The sequence below is a fragment of the Pseudorca crassidens genome, chromosome 15 (genome assembly GCF_039906515.1).
Source record: "Pseudorca crassidens isolate mPseCra1 chromosome 15, mPseCra1.hap1, whole genome shotgun sequence".
NCBI lineage: Eukaryota > Metazoa > Chordata > Mammalia > Artiodactyla > Delphinidae > Pseudorca > Pseudorca crassidens.
The window spans coordinates 26,765,622-26,788,776 of NC_090310.1; the positions used below are offsets into that span (position 1 = coordinate 26,765,622).

General features: G+C 41.7%; 2 protein-coding genes and 1 long non-coding RNA gene across 8 annotated transcripts in view; 1 reads left to right on the plus strand and 2 right to left on the minus strand.

Moving 5' to 3' along the window:
* RRN3 (RRN3 homolog, RNA polymerase I transcription factor) overlaps positions 1–1,404 on the minus strand; it is a 28,499-nt gene extending 27,095 nt beyond the window's left edge. For all 5 annotated transcript variants that reach the window (XR_010934938.1, XR_010934937.1, XM_067706577.1 and 2 more), the window contains exon 1: positions 1,140–1,404. Coding sequence is in view for 3 of the 5 variants with exons in the window: in XM_067706577.1 (XP_067562678.1) it covers positions 1,140–1,228 (89 nt within the window). In the remaining 2 variants the exon portion in view is untranslated. The remainder of the gene's footprint in view (positions 1–1,139) is intronic.
* On the plus strand, positions 1,332–17,864 carry LOC137207117 (uncharacterized). The gene is made up of 4 exons (XR_010934939.1): positions 1,332–1,573; positions 14,454–14,535; positions 15,853–15,938; positions 17,590–17,864. It is a non-coding gene; the product is annotated as an uncharacterized lncRNA (long non-coding RNA).
* On the minus strand, positions 15,418–22,374 carry LOC137207116 (uncharacterized). 2 transcript variants are annotated; one of them, XM_067706581.1, is made up of 2 exons: positions 21,574–22,374; positions 15,418–15,996 (listed from the first exon to the last, which is right to left on the minus strand). In XM_067706581.1, exons 1-2 carry the CDS (start codon positions 22,176–22,178, stop codon positions 15,792–15,794), a joined length of 810 nt encoding a protein of 269 aa, XP_067562682.1. In that variant the 5' UTR covers positions 22,179–22,374; the 3' UTR covers positions 15,418–15,791. The 2 variants fall into 2 exon arrangements, with proteins under 2 accessions (XP_067562682.1, XP_067562681.1); XM_067706580.1 differs by having other exon boundaries at positions 20,610–22,374.
* Between the last annotated feature and the right edge of the window lie 781 nt (positions 22,375–23,155).

Genomic DNA, 23,155 nt, shown 5'->3' on the forward strand with positions numbered 1-23,155 from the left:
TTCAAACCTGCCAAGCAGATTCCCATTTTACTTATTATTCCCTCTGTCAGAAACACTCTCCAGATGTGTATGTGGTTGGACCCTTGTCTTCATTCAAGTTGAAGCTCAAATGTCAGAGACCTTCCCCATCAGAAATTGAAAGTACCCATCCTCTCCCTCTCCCCTACCATCACACTGTTTTATTTCTTCACAGCAGTTACCGCTATCTGAAATCATCGTTTACTTATCTACTGTCTTTCCCTCCTTAGACTGAAGGTCTGTTGAGACCAGGGACACTGTCTCTTTTGATATACTGTCCCCCATGCCTAACGCCAAAAGTAGGCACTTAAAAAAAATATATTATACGGGCTTCCCTGGTGGCGCAGTGGTTGAGAGTCCGCCTGCTGATGCAGGGGACACGGGTTCGTGCCCTGGTAGGGGAAGATCCCACATACCGCGGAGCGGCTGGGCCCGTGAGCCATGGCCGCTGAGCCTGCATATATATATATATATATACGCATATATATATGCATATATATATGCATATATATATGTATATATATATATATATAAAATGAGTGATATTATGCCAAGTGTTCCGCAAAGTTTGCTTCTTTTAAACAGAGATTAGTGAAAAAACATAGCATCCTGCTAAGGACTCTCAAAGTTAAACCCCGAAGTGTTTTACGGGCGTTAGGGGCTTTAAAAGCTGAGCTAGATATAAACACTGTTAAACAAACGTGTGTCAAAACAAATTTTAAAAAAACAAGCAAAACGTAAGACGCAATTTTCCGTCAGTGGCAGCATTTGGCTAATAACCCAAATAGCCCAGGGACCTCTTTCCAAAGCTAGTCGAAGAAGCAGGAGGAAAGAGTAAAGGAACAGAATGCAGTACCCAGGCCTGGGATGCTATAAGGGAACCAGTGGGGAGAAAGGAGGGACTATGGAACAGCGAATAGGTTCATTTTTCCATCCCCTCTCCCACTTTTATTACCCATCTAAGGGGCATGGACTCACTCTTGAGGACATGAAGTGACCCTCTTCCCTCTGCTCCCACCCCACTCCGTTAGCTCTGTCCCAGACTCTTCAGCTCCTCTCCCCTAATCCCGGTCCTGGGCTTTGGTCCCAGACGCGCAGAAGGAAGCGTCCTTGGTTCTTACCCGGTCCTCGACGCGGCCAGCGTCTTGACTGCCGCTGCCGAGGCGGCGGCATCTCCGGGCAACCGCGTGTGAAGCAACGGTGCCGCCATCTGACCGGACACGCGACGACTACACCTTACGCCGGAAGTCGTGCTCCTTCTAGGACCGCCTCCATCCCGGAAAACGAGTGTGCGAGCGACGGCCTTCAGCCAATCAGGAACCCCACGTGGGGAGAGCTGAGTGACCTCGGCGGGCTAGAGTGCCGCCAAGGCGGTCTCTTCGGCCCCCTGCATCAGGCCCCTCATTCCGCTTGGAGGACTTTCTCCGCCCAGCGAGGTGCGGCGATGAGGCCATCTCCAGTATTAAGACTGGAGACGTTTGTAGGATGATTCGGTCCAGCCCTGAGGCTCCGTGAGAAAGGGCGAGGACACCGGGAGGTGCTAAGCGGTGGCTGGGTATGTCGAGTATTAACTTTTTGGAGTCAAAGCCTTCCTCAATCAAACTGAAGAACCCGAAGCCCTGTGATTAATCCAAACCCGCAGAGACATAGGTGGGTCGGGGTTTGAACAAGTCGGCTTGACCCAGGAACCCGCTTCTCCGTCCCCACTGCGCTATCCTCGCAGATTAGCTTGGGTAAGCTAATCTTACCCTCCCGGAAGCAGGTTTCATGAAGAGAGTTACCCAGAAATCTCAGAGCTGTGATGATGCTGGGATGAGAAATCAGAGAGTGAGAGAAGACAGTTTCCAAAAGGCATTAGCCCTTAAACTTAAAATTTTAAAGGAGGTACCGAGTCGGCCGACCAACAAAGCAGGGAAGGGTCTTCCAAGCATAGGGAACAACAGGTGCCAAAGCAGGGTGGGTGGGAAGGAGGCAGAGGGAAAAAGGGAGTGTCCCTCCCCTCAGTTTCTAAGAAGGGAAAATGTTGCAACCTTTGGAAACTGTATAGAACTATATAAAAAGGACGTAAACCAGCTACAGCAACTTGTTGAATATAAAGCACTGTTCTGTTTTTGCAACAGTGTAACTGTCCTTCTGCTGTCTCCATATGGTCTCACCATTTCTTCGCTCACTGCTTTAGAGTTCCTGCGGAATGCTGGGCAGAAATCATTCATGTCCCCAAAACAGAGGAAATTACGCCCTAGCTCACAAAGATGTTCAAGACAGCTGTTTAAGTGGGAATCTTTACCCCTCCACCTCCAGAGCTTAAAAAACAAAACAAAACAATTCTTTGCACTCTCAGCCAGTAGAAGTTTAACTCTGTACTGTCAAGCAATTTGACAATTACTTTATTCTTTCATTTTAGAAAGTCTGATATGTAAAAAAGAATATATATTAATGTAAGTTATCAAACATAGTAAAGTGAACACCTGTGAATGTACACCCAACTTATGAAACAACCTGTATTATTGATTCTTCCTGTGTGCTCCTTCCATATCCCACCTTCTCCCTGCTTCCTCTCAAGGTAATCACTATCCTGATTTTTTAAAAATCATTTCAACTTTTCTTTGTGTAATTACCATATATATTCCCAGACAATATACTGTTTATTTTCACTTATCTTTCAATGATAAAATTACTTCCATGCTGTATTATGCTGCTGCTTCTTTTCAATCAACATTATGCTTCTAGAATCCATCCCTGTTGTATGTAATTGTGTTTTCCCTGCTTTGTAGTGTTCTATTATATGAACATACCATGATTTATAAATCCATTTTCTTATCTCCAACATTTAGATTTTTTCTTTCCGCACTCCCTCCCACTGTTATGTACATTGCTATGAATATTCTTATAATAGTCTCCTGATTCACATGTGCAAGAATTTTTCTAGGGTAGAATTGCTGGCTTGGGGGGTATACAAGACACAGTCAAAGAGCTTTCCATGGGAGTTTGGGATTAGCAGATGCAAACTGGTATATATAGAATGGGTAAACAACAAGGTCCTACTTTATAGCACAGGGAACTGTATTCAGTATCCTCTGATAAAACATAATGGAGGGCTTCCCTGGTGGCGCAGTGGTTAAGAATCCTCCTGCCAATGCAGGGGACACAGGTTCAAGTCCGGGTCTGGGAAGATCCCACATGATGTGGAGCAGCTAAGTCCATGCGCCACAACTACTGAGCCTGCGCTCTAGAGCCCCAGAGCCACAACTACTGAGCCCGCTTACCTAGAGCTGGTGCTCTGCAACAAGAGAAGCCACCGCAATGAGAAGCCCGTGCACCACAACGAAGAGTAGACCCCGCTCGCCGCAACTAGAGAAAGACCACGCGCAGCAACAAAAACCCAGTGCAGCCAAAAATAAATAAATTTAATAAATTTAAAAATAAATAATGGAAAAGAATATGAAAAAGAACGTATATAGGGACTTCCCTCGTGGTCCAGTGGGTAGGACTTGGCACTCCCAATGCAGGGGCCCCAGGTTTGACTCCTGGTCGGGTAACTAGATCCTGCATGCATGCCGCACCTAAGAGTCCACATGTTGCAACTAAGAAGACCGCATGCCGCAACTAAAGATCCCACATGCCGCAACTAAGACCCGGCACAGCCAAAATAAATAAATAATAAATAAATAAGTATTTTTAAAAAATACTCTTTAAAAAAAGAATGTATATATATGTATCAATATAACTGAGTCACTTTGCTGTACAGCAGTAACACAACGTTGTAAATCAAGTATACTTCAGTAAAAAATAAAAGGAAAAAAGAGCTTTCCAAAGTGGTTGTGCCACTACACACTGCCAGCAATACCTTGTCCTTAAGCTTGAGCACAACTCCTTTCTTATTCCCACAAAGCACAGTTATGACAAGACTTCTAAGTTAAAATGTTTTTTCAGTGAAACCTGAGCACAGTGCAAGAAAAATCCTAAAACTAGATAGTATAATCTACTATTGGAGTTCCTTGGTCATGTTTCTTCATTGGGGATCCTCTACTCACTCTGTTCCATGGGCCAACTCAGCTGGCCAGGGAAAAGCCTCCTTTATCCAATCTTGCCTTTCCCAGACTCTGATCTCTTTTTGTCTCCAACTCTAATAAAAAAAAATACTAATAAAGACCTCTCCTTCAACAACAACAAGCAAACAAGAATTAACATGCTCCTGAAAAGATGCAGCCTTGCTCACAAAGAAGTCATCCCTTTACATTACTGTGCATTACAGCCGTTCATAATTTTTCTGAGCTTCTTCACTCCAGAATGAAATTTTACTTTCATATACCCAGAAGACCTATTAAACTGTTTTTCAAAAGAGCAGTGTTCCCCTAGAGATGAATTTTACAGTCATCCCTAGAGTAGTTCTCTTGGTTAAAGCCTCTTGGCTTGAAAGTAACAGAAACTTTCTCAAGCTAGTTTAAGCAAAAAAGGAGAATTTGTTCTAAGGATACAGGATATCTTAAAGCACCGGAAAATAATTTTTCACTGGCCAAATTTGAGTCAGGCGCCCTCCTCTAACCCAATCTTGAGAGGTGAGGTCATATTGTACCTTTGCTGTAGATGAAAATGTCACTATTAATGCTCCAGAAATGTTTTTCAAATCACTATATGGCAGGGATGATTCAAATGAACAATTTCTAAATAGCAAAGCCAATAATAGATATCACATTTGTCCCTTTTCCCTTTCCAAAAACAGTCAACAATTATTTTATGTCACTTATCTTTACAAAAACGCCATTCCTTAATGCAAGATCTCAACTATATATCTTTATTACTTATTTATTTATTTTATTTATTTTGGCTGCGTCGGGTCTTAGTTGCAGCACGCAGGATCTTCGTTGAGGCATGAGAGATCTTTTGATGCAGCGTGTGGGCTTCTCTCTAGTTGTGGCATGTGGGGTTTCTCTTCTCTAGTTGTGGCGCGGGCTCCAGGGCACATGGGCTCTGTAGTTTGCAGCAAGCGGGCTCTCTAGTTAAGGCACGTGAGCTCAGTAGTTGTGGCGCATGGGCTTAGTTGCCCCGCAGCATGTGGGATCTTAGTTCCCTGACCAGGGATCAAACCTGCATCCCTTGCATTGTAAGGCGGATTCTTTGCCACTGGCCCACCAGGGAAGTCCCTGTGTATCTTTAATACATATAGTTAATGTATATTAATTAATAATGTATATATGTTTACTAATTAAAGTATATTTACACACAGTATATGTAATTATATGTAATAAAAATACATATAAATTGTATTGCTATCTAATTATAATAGATAATTACATACAATATAATGTATTTAATACATTATTAAATAATAGTATAAATATATCCCAAGACCATTAATTTAGAGCCTTCCTTTTCCCAGAGAAGTATAAAGCAGAGTTTGTCAACCTTGGCACTATTGATATTTTGGTCCAGATAATGCTTTATGAGGGGAGGAGACTGTCCTGCGCATTGTAGGATGTTTAGCAGTATCTCTGGTCTCCACCCACTAGGTGATAGTAGCATTCCCCTCCTCCCCATTATGAAAAGCAAAAGTCTCCAGACATGTCAAATGCCCCTGGGAGACAATATTGCCAAAATTAAGAACCACTGGTATGAAGCAGGGCCTTAGTGAACTTTTAGTCCAGTTGAAGACACAAAATATATAAGAAACAACTAGAGAAAAAAAGGTAAAACAGTATACAAAATTATATTGTAAACAGTCATAAAATTTTCAATTTTGCCTTTAATATTCTTGGAGGATATTAAAAAATATTACCATTTTATTCTGTTGGGAAATGGTGGTAATGCGCAAGAACTTCATGCTATTTAACGCCTAGTTGGAATGTTTTTCAGAGTTTTACCAGAAGGATGCTACAGAGAAAAGTGCCTTAATTTCTTCCCTAAATTCCTTAGAAGACAACTGCATCTGACTTAAGTTATGAATCAATAACATTTTCTATTGTTTTATTTGCATAATTTCAGAACTTTGTTTTATCTGTCTTTCTAATTGATCTTTGGTTGGAAGGAACTACCAAACCTCAACTTTATCTTTTCTGACAGACTTTCAGTCTAATAGTAGTTAATATCTATATTCATCTATTCAACAAATATTTATTGAACACCTAGGTACCAGGCCCTGTGCTAGGCACTGGAAGTCTGTGGTCAGCTAACAACAACAACAGCAGTAATGGTCCTTGCCTCATGGGGTTTGCCAACTAGTGAGAGAAACAGACATTGATCAAATGTATCATTGATCACACTTACAAACCTATTAATTCCTTTACAGGAGAATACATAGTGCTGTGGGGTTCTATAATGTGCATAATTTATATCTTTAGGGAGTTCTGGGAAGTTTCCTTGAGAAAGTGATTATTGAGTTGAAATTTAAAAAGCACTAAGCGGGTATTCCCTGATGATCCAGTGGTTAAGACTTTACGCTTCCACTGCAGGGAGCACGGGTTCAGTCCCCTGTTGGGAAACTAAGATCTCGCATGTGGCGTGGCCAAGAAAAAAAATCACTAAGGGTGAAGGGGTCAGGAGACTGTGAGGGGACAGTGCTTTGAAGGTAGGAAGAAAAGTGTGTGCAAGACCCCATGGCAAGAATAGAAAATGGGATATCATTTAGGATTTCAGTCAGTTCAGGGTTGAGGTAACAGTCATTTGGAGGAGGGTGGTGGTGGGTGAGAAGAGAAGAGAATCCACTGAGAAAACAGCCAAAATTGGAATCCTGAAATAAATGAATAATTGTCCAGGGATCCTTTTGTAATACAAATACTCATTCCTTTTCCTTCTTTATATTCAAATTATATTAGCCTTTTGCAAAGCAAGACACAAAGTACAGAGATCTAAGCTAAGTGGATGTTAAATTTCAGAAGAAGTAATATATTATTTAACAGCAATTCACCATGATATAATCTGATAATGGTACTGGAAAAATTTCTCCATACTAATGTTACTGAACTCAGGTTCACCTGATCATCACTCAGGAATCCAATACCGAGAGGCAAGTGTTGGGTGAAAAGGAAAGATGGCTTTATTGAGGAAGCCAGCAATCCTGGGGAGAAGGTGGAGTCATGTCCCAAAGAACCAAATCCCTACTCCCCAGGTTTTGCTTGGCGATTACACAGGGAAAAGAGGAAAGGGCTACATTCTGGGGAGGGGGCAGTCTTCTATTTTCAGAGATGATTGTCTTGATCACACAGAAGTAGCCATCATGTCTCACTTGTGGTTGGAACATTATCTGAGCCATAAATCTTTGGTCAGCTAGGCCTTCTGGTTCCAACTGGCCTGGGGTCTATGTGCTTGTGGGCAGTATACAGTTTACTTCTTCTACCTTGTGGGGGTTCCAGTATCTGCAAAACAGTTCAAAGGATATGGCTCAGGATATTATCTATAGTCCTTGAGGAGGTACTAAATGTCCTTGACTTTGTTTAATAGCAAAACTATTATTTTGTCTTGCTTGCCTATTTTCCTCTGCATTTTCTCATTTCTCAGATTAAATTTATTCTTTGGAACTGGGGGAAGGCCTAGGAGGCTAAAGTTTTTCTACAAACATGAGGCAGGTGGAGGATGGAGGTTGTGGCGGGGTCATCTGTCCCGGGAAGGTTCCACAGGGTCCTGCTCAGTTACACTAAATCATTTAACTAAAAATTTACTTATATAACAGAGGATAAAGAAAGACTTAGAACTATATTTTGCTGTATGATCCATTCCCTGTTTATTAAACTCGTGTGGTAAATACATACTGTGTGATATAAAAGCACGTTGAGGAGAAAGAGTGGCACCGCAGAAAGAGCATCAGGCTCTAGAGCTGTACACCTTGACCTAGCTCACAGGGTTAAACTTTCAGCTCACTCCGTTCAGAAACAAGAACTAGAAAAGTACCCTTTCTCAGGCTGATCAAACCAGATTACTGCATAAATAATGAGTTAATCTCCTAATTACAGCCCCTTTCGACTTTTACAACAAAGTTCTGCATCACTTTGTTAATCATAAGTAATGACCCTTGTGCCATTTTGTCTAGCAGAGTCAAACTATGAGAGATCTTAACATGGTGGGGAATTCACATTAGTTTTGCAGACTGTAATATTGGAAGCCTTATACTACATACAGTCTATAATTATACTCTAATATAATTTATGGTATTTGGCACTTGTCAAAATGCAGTTTTCTTTCCTTATTTTTGTGCAGGTGACTAAAAGGCATATAGTCTTCCATGCTTATTTAATTTAATGAAGTATATTAACTCATAGAACATGGGGGATGGGTAAATAATCACATTAACAATATTAATTTTAAAATTAAAAAACTGTTTCATGGGTTTTACTGATGGAGTTTCACCCTTTAGAGCTGAGTCACAAAGAATAGGAATCAAACCCCAGATTTGTCATTTACTCTATTACTTTGGGCAACTGCCTAAATGTTCTCAGAACTTCAGTTACCTTATCTATAAAATGGGGATAACAATTTTTTTCAGTTATTTTAGGGCTATTGTAAGGATCAGATTAGAGCATGTAAAGCACAAACCACAGAGTATGGCACAGTGAGCACTACAGAGTGGGTTTTAATTAAATGACAGTAGTATTTGCCCATTTATTTTCATGTAAACATGAGAAATGTAGTTGCAGTCAGCTGAAAACTGACCTGTGAGATAGAGAGATGGATTTATTGTAGAAAAGAAGAAAATAATTCATAAATTGCCCAGCAGTAACACCTTAAATATTTTGCATCCTATTACTTATAGTTTGTTTCTTATGGCTTTTTAAACTAAAAACCGCAGCCAATGCCTGATTATTTTGGGCTTGATTATCTAGTTATGGACTACTCAGCCCTTAATTTCTTGCTGTACAACATTGAAAACAGAGAGAAAGGAAATGACTTCTGCAGAGACTGAATCATCCTTGTGCCTCGTATAGTATCTGGCACTTAGTATGTACTAAATAAAAAATAAAACAATTTAATCACTTTTTAGTAACTCCAGTTTTAGAAGTCTTGGGTAAGACCAAAGGTAAAAATAAGACTCTTTGAACAATGCTATTTTGTTTTTCACTGTCACTATCTCTAGCCTTCTCACAACTGAGTTTTGACTATGCCAGAGACATTAAATGAAATGCTTAGAATGGTGTTGAATAGAACACACATTGATTCTTTTTCAGGATGATGTCAAGTATGACCTTAATTATTAGAAGAATAAAACTAAGTCCAAAATACTTCAGTGTATATTATATGACCTGTGGGAGAAACAAAAGAGAGAGAGGATTTTAGCCATCAAGGAGTTTACAAACCTGTAAAGTCAGATTTAACTTGCATATTAACAACTTAAGAGAAACTTTATTTATTTATTTTTACATCTTTACTGGAGTATAATTGCTTTACAATGGTGTGTTAGTTTCTGCTTTATAACAAAGTGAATCAGTTATACATATACATATGTTCCCATATCTTTTCCCTCTTGCATCTTAAGAGAAACTTTAAAAGGGGGAGGGGGACATATGACAATGAAAACACGATGACCCAAAACCAGTGGGATGCAGCAAAAGCAGTTCTAAGAGGGAAGTTTATAGCAACACAATCCTACCTCAAGAAACAAGAAACATCTCAAATAAAAAACCTAACCTTACACCTAAAGCAATTAGAGAAAGAAGAACAAAAAACCCCAAAGTTAGCAGAAGGAAAGAAATCATAAATATCAGATAAGAAATAAATGAAAAAGAAATGAAGGAAACAGTAGCAAAGATCAATAAAACTAAAAGCTGGTTCTTTGAGAAGATAAACAAAATTGATAAACTATTAGCCAGACTCATCCAGAAAAAAAGGGAGAAGACTCAAATCAATAGAATTAGAAATGAAAAAGGAGAGTAACAACTGACACTGAAGAAATACAAAGGATCATGAGAGACTACTATAAGCAACTCTATGCCAATAAAATGGACAACCTGGAAGAAAGGGACACATTCTTAGAAAAGCACAACCTTCCGAGACTGAACCAGGAAGAAATAGAAAATATGAACAGACCAATCACAAGCACTGAAATTGAGACTGTGATTAAAAATCTTCCAACAAGCAAAAGCCCAGTACCAGATGGCTTCACAGGCGAATTCTATCAAACATTTAGAGAAGAGCTAACACCTATCCTTCTCAAACTCTTCCAAAATATAGCAGAGGGAGGAACACTCCCAAACTCATTCTACGAGGCCACCATCACCCTGATACCAAAACCAGACAAAGATGTCACAAAGAAAGAAAACTACAGACCAATATCACTGATGAACATAGATGCAAAAATCCTCAACAAAATACTAGCAAACAGAATCCAACAGCACATTAAAAGGATCACACACCATGATCAAGTGGGGTTTATCCCAGGAATGCAAGGATTCTTCAATATACGCAGTTCAATCATTGTGATACACCATATTAACAAATTGAAGGAGAAAAACCATATGATCATCTCAATAGATGCAGAAAAAACTTTTGACAAGATTCAACACCCATTTATGATAAAAACTCTCCAGAAAGTAGGCATAGAGGGAACTTACCTCAACATAATACAGGCCATATATGAGAAACCCACAGCCAAAATCGTCCTTGATGGTGAAAAACTGAAACCATTTCCACTAAGATCAAAAACAAGACAAGGTTGTCCACTCTCACCACTATTATTCAACATAGTTTTGGAAGTTTTAGCCACAGCAATCAGAGAAGAAAAAGAAATAAAAGGAATCCAAATCAGAAAAGAAGAAGTAAAGCTGTCACTGTTTGCAGATGACATGATACTATACATAGAGAATCCTAAAGATGCTACCAGAAAACTGCTAGTGCTAATCAATGAATCTGGTAAAGTAGCAGGATACAAAATTAATGCACAGAAATCTCTTGCATTCCTATACCCTAATGATGAAAAGTCTGAAAGAGAAATTAAGGAAACACTCCCATTTACCATTGCAACAAAAAGAATAAAATACCTAGGAATAAACCTACCTAAGGAGACAAAAGACCTGTATGCAGAAAACTAAAGACACTGATGAAAGAAATTAAAGATGATACAAATAGATGGAGAGATATACCATGTTCTTGGATTGGAAGAATCAACATTGTGAAAATGATTATACTATCCAAAGCAATCTACAGATGCAGTGCAATCCCAATCAAGGTACCAACGGCATTTTTCACTGAACTAGAGCAAAAAATTTCACAATTTGTATGGAAACACAAAAGACCCTGAATAGCCAAAGAAATCTTGAGAAAGAAAAACGGAGCTGGAGGAATCAGGCTCCCTGACTTCAGACTATACTACAAAGCTACAGTAATCAAGACAGTATGGTACTGGCACAAGAACAGAAATATAGATCAATGGAAAAGGATAGAAAGCCCAGAGATAAACCCACACATATATGGTCACCTTATTTTTGATAAAGGAGGCAAGAATACACAATGGAGAAAGGACAGCCTCTTCAATAAGTGGTGCTGGGAAAACTGGACAGCTACATGTAAAAGAATGAAATTAGAGCACTCCCTAACACCATACACAAAAATAGAACGAAATTAGAGCACTCCCTAACACTATAGAAAAAAATAAACTCAAAATGGATTAAAGACCTAAATGTAAGGCCAAACACTATAAAACTCTTAGAGGAAAACATAGACAGATCACTCTATGACATAAATCACAGCAAGATCCTTTTTGTCCCACCTCCTAGAGAAATGGAAATAAAAACAAAAATAAACAAATGAGACCTAATGAAACTAAAAAGCTTTTGCACAGCAAAGGAAACCATAAATAAGACGAAAAGACAACCCTCAGACAGAATGGGAGAAAATATTTGCAAACGAAGCAACTGACAAAGGTTTAATCTCCAAAATTTACAAGTAGCTCATGCAGCTCAATATCAAAAAACCAACAACCCAATCCAAATATGGGCAGAAGATTTAAATAGACATTTCTCCAAAGAAGATATACAGATTGCCAACAAACACATGAAAGGATGCTCAACATCACTGATCATTAGAGAAATGCAAATCAGAACTACAATGAAGTATCACCTCACACCAGTCAGAATGGCCATCATCAAAAAATCTACAAACAATAAATGCTGGAGAGGGTGTGGAGAAAAGGGAACCCTCTTGCATTGTTGGTGGGAATGTAAATTGGTACAGCCACTATGGAGAACAGTATGGAGGTTCCTTAAAAAACTACAAATAGAACTACCATATGACCCAGCAATCCCACTACTGGGCATATACCCTGAGAAAACCATAATTCAAAAAGAGTCATGTACCAAACTGTTCATTGCAGCTCTATTTACAATAGCCCGGAAATGGAAACAACCTAAGTGTCCATCATCGGATGAATGGATAAAGAAGATGTGGCACATGTATACAATGGAATATTACTCAGCCATAAAAAGAAACGAAATTGAGCTATTTTAGAGTCTGTCATACAGAGTGAAGTAAGTCAGAAAGAGAGAGACAAATACCGTATGCTAACACATATACATGGAATTTAAGAAAAAAAAATGTCATGAAGAACCTAGGGGTAAAACAGGAATAATGTCACACACTGGAGAATGGACTTGAGGATATGGGGAGGGGGAAGGGTAAACTGTGACAAAGCGAGAGAGAGGCATGGACATATATACACTACCAAACGTAAGGTAGATAGCTAGTGGGAAGCAGCCGCATAGCACAGGGAGATCAGCTTGGTGCTTTGTGACCGTCTGGAGGGGTGGGATAGGGAGGGTTGGAAGGAGGGAGACGCAAGCAAGAAGAGATATGGGAATATATGTATATATAAAACTGATTCATTTTGTTATGAAGCAGAAACTAACACACCATTGTAAAGCAATCATACTCCAATAAAGATGTTAAAAAATTTTTTTGAAAAAAAACACTAGAAGGTACAGTATAAGCACGTTATATATATAAATGAATGTTATATAATGAATGTATTGTATATATGTATTTGAATGAATGGATTTACAAGAAACCAATAACATTTTTTAAAATATATATATTTATTTATTTATTACTTTTTTGCTGTGTTGGGTCTTTGTTGCTGCACGTGGGCTTTCTCTAATTGCGGCTAGTGGGGCCTACTCTTTGTTGCAGTGCGTGGACTTCTCACTGCAGTGGCTTCTCGTTGTGGAGCACAGGCTCTAGACATATGGGCTTCAGTAGTTGTGGCACATGGGCTCAGTAGTTGTGGCTCGTGGGCTTTAGAGCGCAGGGTCAGTTGTTGTGGCACACGGGCTTCGTTGCTCCACGACATGTGGGATCTTCCCAGACCAGGGCTCGACCCATGTCCCCTGCATTTGCAGGTGGATTCTTAACCACTGCACCATCAGGGAAGTCCTAATAACATTTTTAATGTCTATCAGTAGCAATGTGCTGAGGATTATAGAGAGACTTTACTCTGTGCTGTTTTATGCTTGTTGGATTTTGTAATATGGAAATATATTACCCAAAGATTTAAACTTTAAAAATGTGTTCATCCTATATATTTATTTTTATATCACGTTTTTAATTGAAGTATAGTTGATGTACAATACTATATAAGTTACAGGTGTACAATATAGTGATTCACAATTTTTAAAGGTTATAATTCATTTAAAGTTGTTATAAAATATTGGCTATATTCCCTGTGTTGTATATTTCCTTGTAGCTTATTTTATTTATTTTATTAAACAATTATTTATTTATTTATTTGGTTGCACTGGGTCTTAGCTGCAGCAGGCAGGCTCCTTAGTTGCGGCTCCAGGGCTCCTTAGTTGTGGCATGTGAACTCTTAGTTGCGCTATGCATGTGGGATCTAGTTCCCTGACCAGGGATCGAACCCAGACCCCCTGCATTGGGAGCGTGGAGTCCCATCTGCTGTGCCACTAGGGAAGTCCCCTGTAGATTATTTTATACATAATAGTTTGTACCTCTTAATCCCCTACTCCCATCTTGCTCCTCCCTCCTTCCTTCTCCCCTCTGGTAACCACTAATTTGTTTTCTGTATCTGTGGGTCTGTTTCTTTTTTGTTATATTCACTAGTTCGTTACATGTTTTAGATTCCACATATAAGTGATATCATACAGTATTGTCTTTGTCTGACTTATTTCACTTAGCACAATACCCTCCAAGTCCATCCATGTTGTTGCAAATGGCAAAATTTCATTCTTTCTTATGGCTGAGTAGTATAAAAACATTTCTTTTGAAATGGGGGGAAAATAAACCAGACAGTGTTTTTATTTTATATTTATTGGTTGATTTATGTATTTATTTTTTAAGAATAATGAGATTTCTTTCTCCTTCATGTCGAGGCCCGTGCGGAGTCCAGGCTGGTGGGCAGCTCTGCTCCAGGCAGCCGGTCATTTGGGGACCTTGTATTTTTAAAATACATAAACATCTATATTTACGAAGATGATTAAAGTTGTTTCTATCTTTCTTTCAAGGTGACTGTCTGCTTCCTGGCATTGTGGTAGCACCTGAGGTTCACTAATCACAGTTCTTGAGAACCACCTCTATTTACCCAAGGTAAAATCCAACCATACAAATATTGATTAGCTACTGCAAGATAAAAGGCTCTTCTGTAGGTTCCTGAAACGTGCGTGTGGGCACACCCCCAACAATGTCCTTTGCACTTACCTGGTCGCTTGTTCTGTACTACGTTAAAGTTGATTTTTCTCTGAGTTCCTAACTATAGTTCTTGTGTTATTAAAACAGCTGTGCTTACCTGGTTCATTTTATATACAGAAGCTCAACTGTTGCATATATTATTACTTAAAAATAAATTGATAAATGTCATATAGTTTATAAATTGCTGGTTTAATCCAATTATTCTTTTTTAAAAATTGTGGTAAAATACACATAAAATTTACCACCTTAACCATTTTTAAGTGTACAGTTCAGTAGAGTTAAGTACATTGACATTGTTGTACAGCCAACCTCCAGAACTCTTTTCATCTGAAACTCTGTACCCATTAAACAACTACTGGTTCCCCACTCTCCCCAGCTTCTGGCAACCACCATTCTACTTTCTGTTTCTTTGAATTTGGTTCTCTGATATGAGAAATCTCATATAGGTGGACTCATACAGTATATATCTTGTTGAAACTGGCTTATTTCACTTAGCATAATGTCCTTCCCTTATTCTTTTTTCCAAGTATCTGCAATGCATGAAGTCTTCCAACTTGAGTTAATTTTTAAAAATTATAAACATAGAAATAATGAAGCATAGGGCAGAAAAGGGGAAGAAATATAAAAGCAACTAAATTTTTGGAAGTTTTGATCCAAAGTACCATACCACCTAAAAATGTACTTTTGCCTATAATTGGAAAATTTAAAAGCAAACTATCCCTATATTAGACCATTCTTGCATAAACAATTCACTGATACAAAGAAAGAACATAAGAGGAGAGCAGTCCCAAATGAATTTTATTTGATTATCATTAAAATATGCAATCAAATCAGCAGGTTTTAAATCCTTGGGAAAAAGGGAAACTCATATTGCTTAAATCAAATGAACATATAAATAAACTGTAACATGTTATAATACCCTGATTGTATTAACCTTTCTGATAGCTTAACGAGGTCACAAAGCATCCTTAAATACAAGGAGCTGCAATTTTCAATGTCCGTTTCTGTGGGATTTGTACTGACGCATTCACCCAGAGTATGTGAGACATGATTTTCCGTTAGAATGCTGGAATGTTTTCACAAGAGAAGTCTATTTTAAAAACCAACTTCTTTTAAAATGAAGTTCATTTGGAACAGCATAGTTTATTATGGCTTCAAATTCTGGCAATAAACATCTTTACTGTCTGGGGCTGGAAAATTCTCCCCACTCTGCAGCACAGACTTGGTGGAGGCAGCTGGTCAAGTCTGCAGTGCTGAGACAGGCCAGGGCTCCAGATGGAGGTTTCCAAATCGAGATTAAGGTAAGTATTTGTGCTTTTATAAACTTGGCACTTAAATCTGTAGGAACATTGGTGAGCTCTGGAAAGAAAAAAGCAATTTTATTTGAGATGAGACTTACAAACATAGAGAGGAACCAAAAAATGAAAGAGTTGTTGATTTGCATTCTCTCTCTGGAAATAAAGCTTTCAACAGAGAAATAACCCTAGACTGATCTGGGGTATTACAGCCCAAGTTATGACTAATAGGCTTAAGAAAAAAGTTCTTTAATAACTATCGCTTGGAAGGAAAGCTTATAATATACAGCTTATAACAAATTATACATCAATTACACATCAATTCCAGCTCCTCCATTTATGTGACATTGAAAAGAATTACATAACCTTCCAATAACAAATCTCCCTTCCTTGAAGTGGAGATAATAATGGTGCCTTATCTCTGATGGTTGTGACGAATGAGATAAAGCCTGTAAGTTACTTAAGCACAGTGGGTAGTGTATTATGAACACCCAATAAATGTTAGCTATTATTATTAATAAATGCCCCATATGTGTGTGTTGATTCAGAATTATACAAAATGGGAATACAAAGATGAACAAAACAAAGATGAATGAGATCCTCATGGTCTAGTGGAGAAGATACCATTACTATTTAAGAGGTAATGCGTCATCTGAGGATCAAAATAAAGTGGTTTTTTTTTTAAGTGCCTAATGAACTATAGCGCAAATTTTTATTAGTCTAGATCAGGGTTTCTCAACTTCACACTGACGATGTTTGGGGCGGGATAATTCTGTGCTGTGAGGGGCTGGCCTGAGCACTATAGGGTGTTTGGCGGCCCCTCTGGCCTCCACTCACTAGATGCCAGCAGCACCTCTCCCCACTCCATGCTTTTACATTGCTGTGGTCTATGGCTGGGAGCCTCCAAGACTAAACCCCAGGGATCGGTTTCCACTCCTGCTCTCCCCAGAGCTCCCTGTGCCTGCCTGTCTGGCCTGCCGTCTCCTCAGGGCCTGAACGTTACGGCAGATGGCAGGCATCCAACGGTGGAATCTCAACCTGGGAGTCAGGGACTGGGCAAATCAGCTCTCCTCAGGCCAGCAGACAAAGATGAGACAGCCAGGTTCTCTGAGAGGAGAGGATGACGGCCTCGGGCCTGGGTGTCACTGGGGCAGAGTAAAATACACTGTGTTGGCTGCGAACCTGGCCAGGCAGGCTGGTCTCCCTCTGCCTCGGGCCAGTTGCTCTTGGTCAGGTGGATGACTCCAGCCGTGTAACTGGAGTCAAAGCCGCTATATAGCCCACCCCCCAGCAAAAGGGGGTGGGGTGGGGCGGGAGTAGTTACTCTCTTGTTATATAAGCAGCCACGTAATAGTCTGGATCTTGCCTTTTGGCCCACAGAGCCTAAAATATTTACCATCTGGGCCTTTATAGAAAAAAATTTGTCAACCTCCATTTTAGATAGGTACTTATCCTACCATCAGTACAGAGAAATGCAACAAAATGGTGTCATTCTACCTGACGTCATCTTGAGACAGGAAGAGAGGAGCATAGCCATTTCGGAAAAGGACCAGGGTAACGGCCTTGGGCAAAACAGGCCTTGTAAGCTAAAGAACAAAGGCCCCGGGGGTCTGAGTCCCAGAGACTAACCTTATCTGTTCCTGTGCGGTTTTTGCAGAAAATTCTCATGCATTTCTACACCCTCACAGAAACAACTCCCTGTTCCTTATAGCCATCATGGGGCCACCTGCTGATGATCAAAGAAGTTGGATGATTTCTGGAAATTATCAGTGATCCATGAGACAAACCCTCCCTTTTGTTATAAAAGCAACTCGCCCCTTCTACTCTAGGAGCTGGAAGTTTTGTTTTGCTTTGTTTTCTTGCTGTTGTAGTTTTCCGCCCTCTCCTTTGTGCACATGCTACCTCTTTGAATAAAAACCTCTGCTTGCCTAAGGGTCTTGTGGAAACAATATCATTTCTATGGTGGTAACATCCAAGAATCCGGAAAGGGCCTGGCAACAATCTTTGTAGCAAAAAAAATGTTATGTACAAGTAAATAAACACCTGACAGTGTTTTCCAGGATGAATACCCATGGAGCCTACACTTTATTTTTTAATTTATTTTTTAATTTATTTATTTATGGCTGTGCTGGGTCTTCGTTGCTTCAGGCGGCCTTTCTCTACTTGCGGCGAGCGGGGGCTACTCTTTGTTGCAGTGCGTGGGCTTCTCATTGCGGTGGCTTCTCTTGTGGAGCACAGGCTCTAGGCGTGTGGGCTTCAGTAGTTGTGGCGTGCAGGCTTCAGTAGTTGTGGCATGCGGGCTCAGTAGTTGTGGCTCACGGGCTCTAGAGCACAGGCGCACGGGCTTAGTTGCTCCGTGGCATGTGGGATCTTCCCGGACCAAGGCTCGAACCCGTGTCCCCTGCATTGGCAGGTGGATTCTTAATTACTGCGTCACCAGGGAAGTCCCCTACACTTTAATTAGAAACTGTTGTAACATCTAAGAGGACTGTTTTCCCCTTAGAACTAACTGGCAGAGAACTTAGCAATTATTCTCTAATTATTGGCCACCTGCCATTACTTTAGAACAGAGCCCACAGGTAGAATTATGAACACAAGTACCCTTCTTAAAAAGCCTTCAAAGGTTTCGCACTTCCTCACACCCAACCCCAAGCACTCTTGACTCCAGCATCGGATTATCCTTTCCCAAATGTGTTGCCAGCAAGCCATGGACTGACTGTTAAACCTCTGAGCCTTTCTATTGATGATTTTCCCCCATGCATGGAATGTTCTTCTCATCTTCCTCAACCAATAGACACCTACTTTAGGATCCAATTGAAAAATTCCTCACCCTGTATTCTGGAAGACTGTGAGTAGACTCATGTTACAGCTCACTGTGTTAGTTATTCCTAGATCTGTCTGCCTTGATGAACAGTGAGCACTTGGAGAGCAGGGGCACCTTCTCTCTGAATCCCCAATGCCTAATGGAATGCCTGGCACTTGCTAGAAATTCAGTAAATGCCGGGTCAGTGAATTAATTATTTGAAAGGCACTGCATGGCTCTTCCTGTCAAAAATAATTATTCCACTAAAAATTATCAGGTAGACACCAGCCTACCCCTTCTCCTTCCTTGTCTAAAATTTTCTCCTCTTTAGAGAACAGGGTCTCTAAACTTTCTGATGGCAAGGTCTGCATCCTTTCATGTTTATATGCATTTACCATTATTCCTGGCACTTAGTAAGTGCTCCTTTAAGAATTACATGGAGAATTATTTCGATCATATGAATTACTTGAAAGAATTAATGGGAAAAAATGATCTTTTTCAATAATACTAAATCTTTAACTTCTGGAATTATTATGGTTTGTCAGTGTTTTGCTCTTAAAAAATTTTTAAAGAGATAAACATAAAACACTGAATGTATTTCATTTTAGAATCCACGTGTCCAAATTGTACAAAATCAAGAGCTAAAATACTTTGCCCCTATGATTATCTATAGAATATATATGTGTTTATATACCTAGAGAGTGTTACACATTCTCTTAAAGGCGAATTGGAGAAAATCATAAGGAAATAAAGAGTTTGACTTCCACCTAATATTCAGTTGTATCTCACGCTGGAAATGAAACCAACCAATATGAAATTAGGATAAACACCTTCTTGAATATGTTGGTAGCATTTAAACAAGGAGCATTAACATAATTTCAAAGTATTGCTCTGCCCCCCATACTCTTCCTCCCTGCCCCCCCAAATAACTTATTAACAGGATTAGAGAGAAAGACCAGGATATTGACACTCAGCACTTAACCCCCTGAGAAGCAGGGTCACCAATTTTGACCTTCACATGATCTTTTCTACCATTCCAATTGCCAAGGGTTTGGGAGTTAAGTGAACTTCCTCCTCAATAACTTTAACCACAAAATTCATCCAATAGGTCAGAATAAAGGGTCTTGGGATTTAATAGAAAGTGCATACGATTTAGTACAAATAACCAAATGTTTTCCAAATTTCAGAATCTTTCCAAGTTTCACTCTACAATTAATTTTTACCTTTACATTGACTCATGTAAAGTATTTTTTACTTAAATAAGTGGATTTCAAAAAAGAACCATCACTATTGTATCAATAAATAGAGAAACCAGTATTACTGGGCATGAATAGAAGTTATCCACTGAAATAACTTTGTTAACACAAATGGTATTAAATTCTAGGTGGGTGCAGGTGTTGCCTACCAAAGTGTTACAGAGGTGTTAGAGATCACTAACCCCAAACTAAGGGCATTCTCCTTGATATAATCAGAAAGATTGAAAAAAGAATTGAAAAGGGAATAACTTTCCCACTGGAAGGCTCACTGCTATTTGTGCTGTGTCCCTGTACCACCTAAAATCATCTTGTTTCAGAAACACTGCAGAGTCCCCCCACCTTATAGGCCCTGAAGGAAGGTAATTAACACCCTCTCCACACCAAGTCGAAATAAAGCATCAGGCTGGGAGAGCCATAAAACCTTAACAGCAACTCATCCACTCAGAGCACTAGGTTTCAAAAATCTACCAAAGTTCAAATGATCTAATCCCTGAAGGAAGAGGCCACTTCACCTCCAGTAACTTAATGTTTTTGAAGAGAGGGGGTTGAGGAAACCACCAGAACATGGACCCGGCAACAGTTAAGGAATACTGCAGGTATTCCTCCAAAGTCACTTACTTGGTGGAGGCCTTAGGGCCACTCGGAGGGCTGGGGTCTGGTTCTGTGCTAGAGAGAGCGACTCCTCCTCTCCGGGATGGGGGTGGGCGCCCTGCCGGGGGGCACTGACTGCTGGGCTTGAGCAGCTGGGGACTCAGGGAGCAGGGATGCAGTGTCAGGGGGGTTCTGACTTAGCTCCTGGCCCGCTGGTGGTGGGGTCTCAAAAGCAACTGGCTCTCTGTGAAACTCCTGGGCAGATGGAGACTGGCTTGGTCCAATCCTCTGGACTAAAGAGCTGCTCTGGGAGGTCTGTTGGGTGTGATACATGGCCTGAAAGTCCTGGATAGCCTGGGCCACCTGAAGGTCCACAGGTTGGGTCTGAAAAGACTGGGTGGGCAGCAGCTGGAGCAGAGAGACCTGGGTGGCCAGACCCTGGGATTGGGAAGCCTGAAGAGGTGGTGGCTGAGTTTGACAGGCCTGAGCAAGATTCTGGAGCTGGCTCTGTGAAGCCACAGGCACCAGGAGGTGGCTCTGTGAAGCCACAGGTACCCGGGGGTGGCTCTGTGAAGCCACAGGCACCAGGAGGTGGCTCTGAGAGGTAAGGATGGTCAGAGGCTGACTTGTAGAGGACAAAGGGACAACAGGCAGGCTCTCAGAGGCAAAGAGGACCGGAGGCTGAGTAGTAGAAGCCAAGGAAGCTACAGGCTGGCTCTTAGAAGTCAGAATAGGTAGAGGCTGGCTAGCAGAGGCCAAGGGGGCAGCAGGCTGGCTCACAGAGGCAAGAGTAACTGCAGGGGGCTGGCTCGTAGAGGCCAAGGAAACTACAGGCTGGCTCTTAGAGTTCAGAATAGGCAGAGGCTGGCTAGCAGAGGCCTCGGGGACTATGGGCAGGCTCTTAAAAGCCAGGATGGCTGGAGTGAGAGGCTGGTCCAGAGGAGATGGAGTGAATGGCTGCACCAGATGGGTCCATGGTCCTTTAACAAACCTTGGGAGACTAGCCTCAGTGCCTAGGGGACCCGCATTGGGGCCCAAGGAGCAAACTCCCTTTAAACTTTTGACAGCTTCAGGTTTGGGGAGATCCTCGCTGCCAAAGTCCTGAGCGTCGCCGCTCTCCTTGGCACCTTCCATCCCGTCTTTGTCCTGGTCTAGCTGGTTTTCGACCTGGCCCGTGACGGTCATATCCAGAGCACTCCCTTGCAGGAACCTCTGGCGGTGCCGCCGCCGCGGCCGCATCCGCATAAAGGTGTTGGAAACGCTGCCCATGTTGAAAGAGAAACGGTTGCTGATGGTCTGGCTCAGGACTTCCAGCGTGGTGGCGGAAGGCAGGTGGTAGGGCCTGTTCAAGGGTTCTTCAGAAGACAGTTCGATGTTACCGCTGTACCAGAAAACCCACCAGAGGAGGCTGAGGAAGATGATGATGGAACCCAGGTAAAGCAACAGGTCGTAGAAGAGCAGATCGGCGAAGACCCCGGTGAACATCACGGTCGCGCCCACCGTGTCGAAGGCGACGCCCAACCAAAAGAAATGCTTGCAACGGCCCAGACCACACCGCTTCTTGGTCCTGTCGACGTCGTTAACCGAAAGCTCCATGAGCTCCCACTGTCGCCGCCACCAGGTCCGCAAAAGCGACCAGGCAGGCGGCACCGCCACAGGCCAGCTGTGGCCGCTTGGTCCCCATGGCAACGCCTTGGGGGCGAGCCAAGCAGGAGGCGGGGCGAGAGGGCGGGAAAGAGAAGCCGCCGCTCACCTGTTCTGAGGAAAAAAAAAAACGGGCGCGTCCCCAGATCCTGGCGCATGCGCGGTACGCCCCGTCGCCCGCGGGGCCGGCTTCTCCGCATGCGCAGTGCTCCCTCCCTGTGCTACCCTCGCGTGTTCGTTCGCTCGGGGATCCTCGGAGAGTAGAGAGTGTACCTCTCTTGACCGTCGTCTGTTGTCCCCGCCGTAGGGAGGGGGGACGTATCTACATTCCTTTCCCCTCGCTTCCACCTTCCAGAACGAGGGCGACATCCTGAAGGAGAGCAAAAGGCAAGGACCCTCTTCTAGGAATTTCCCCTCCTCAGCTAGGAGTACAGCTTGGTCTCAGGTATTGCCACCTTCAGAGTTAAAGGCTTTTCTTTGTTTTGGTGAAGAATTGGCTAGATTAGGGTCTGTTGATATCTTAATTCCGATCTTATCTGTTTGCCTCCTAGTGACTGAACTATTACATACTTCTACTGGTTAATAGCTGGCCTAGAAGTGAATTCCCCTACCCATCCCCGTGTCTTCAGTTTCTTCCCTTTTAGTTTTCCTTACAAAGTTGTTTTTTTTTGTTGTTTTTTTTTTTTGGCGGTGTGCGGGCCTCTCACTGCAGTGGCCTCTCCCGCCGCGGAGCACAGGCCCCGGACGCGCAGGCCCAGCGGCCATGGCTCACGGAACCAGCCGCTCCGCGGCATGTGGGATCTTCCCGGACCCGGGCACGAACCTGTGTCCCCTGCATCGGCAGGCGGACTCCCAACCACTGCGCCACCAGGGAAGCCCCCTTACAAAGTTTTTTTGATGCTCCCTGTGGCATGCGGGATCGAATCCGT

What these genes read in the sequence shown, in the direction of transcription:
- LOC137207116 (XM_067706580.1), bottom strand. Translation starts at nt 22,178, where the DNA reads ATGGAGCTTTCGGTTAACGACGTCGACAGGACCAAGAAGCGGTGTGGT.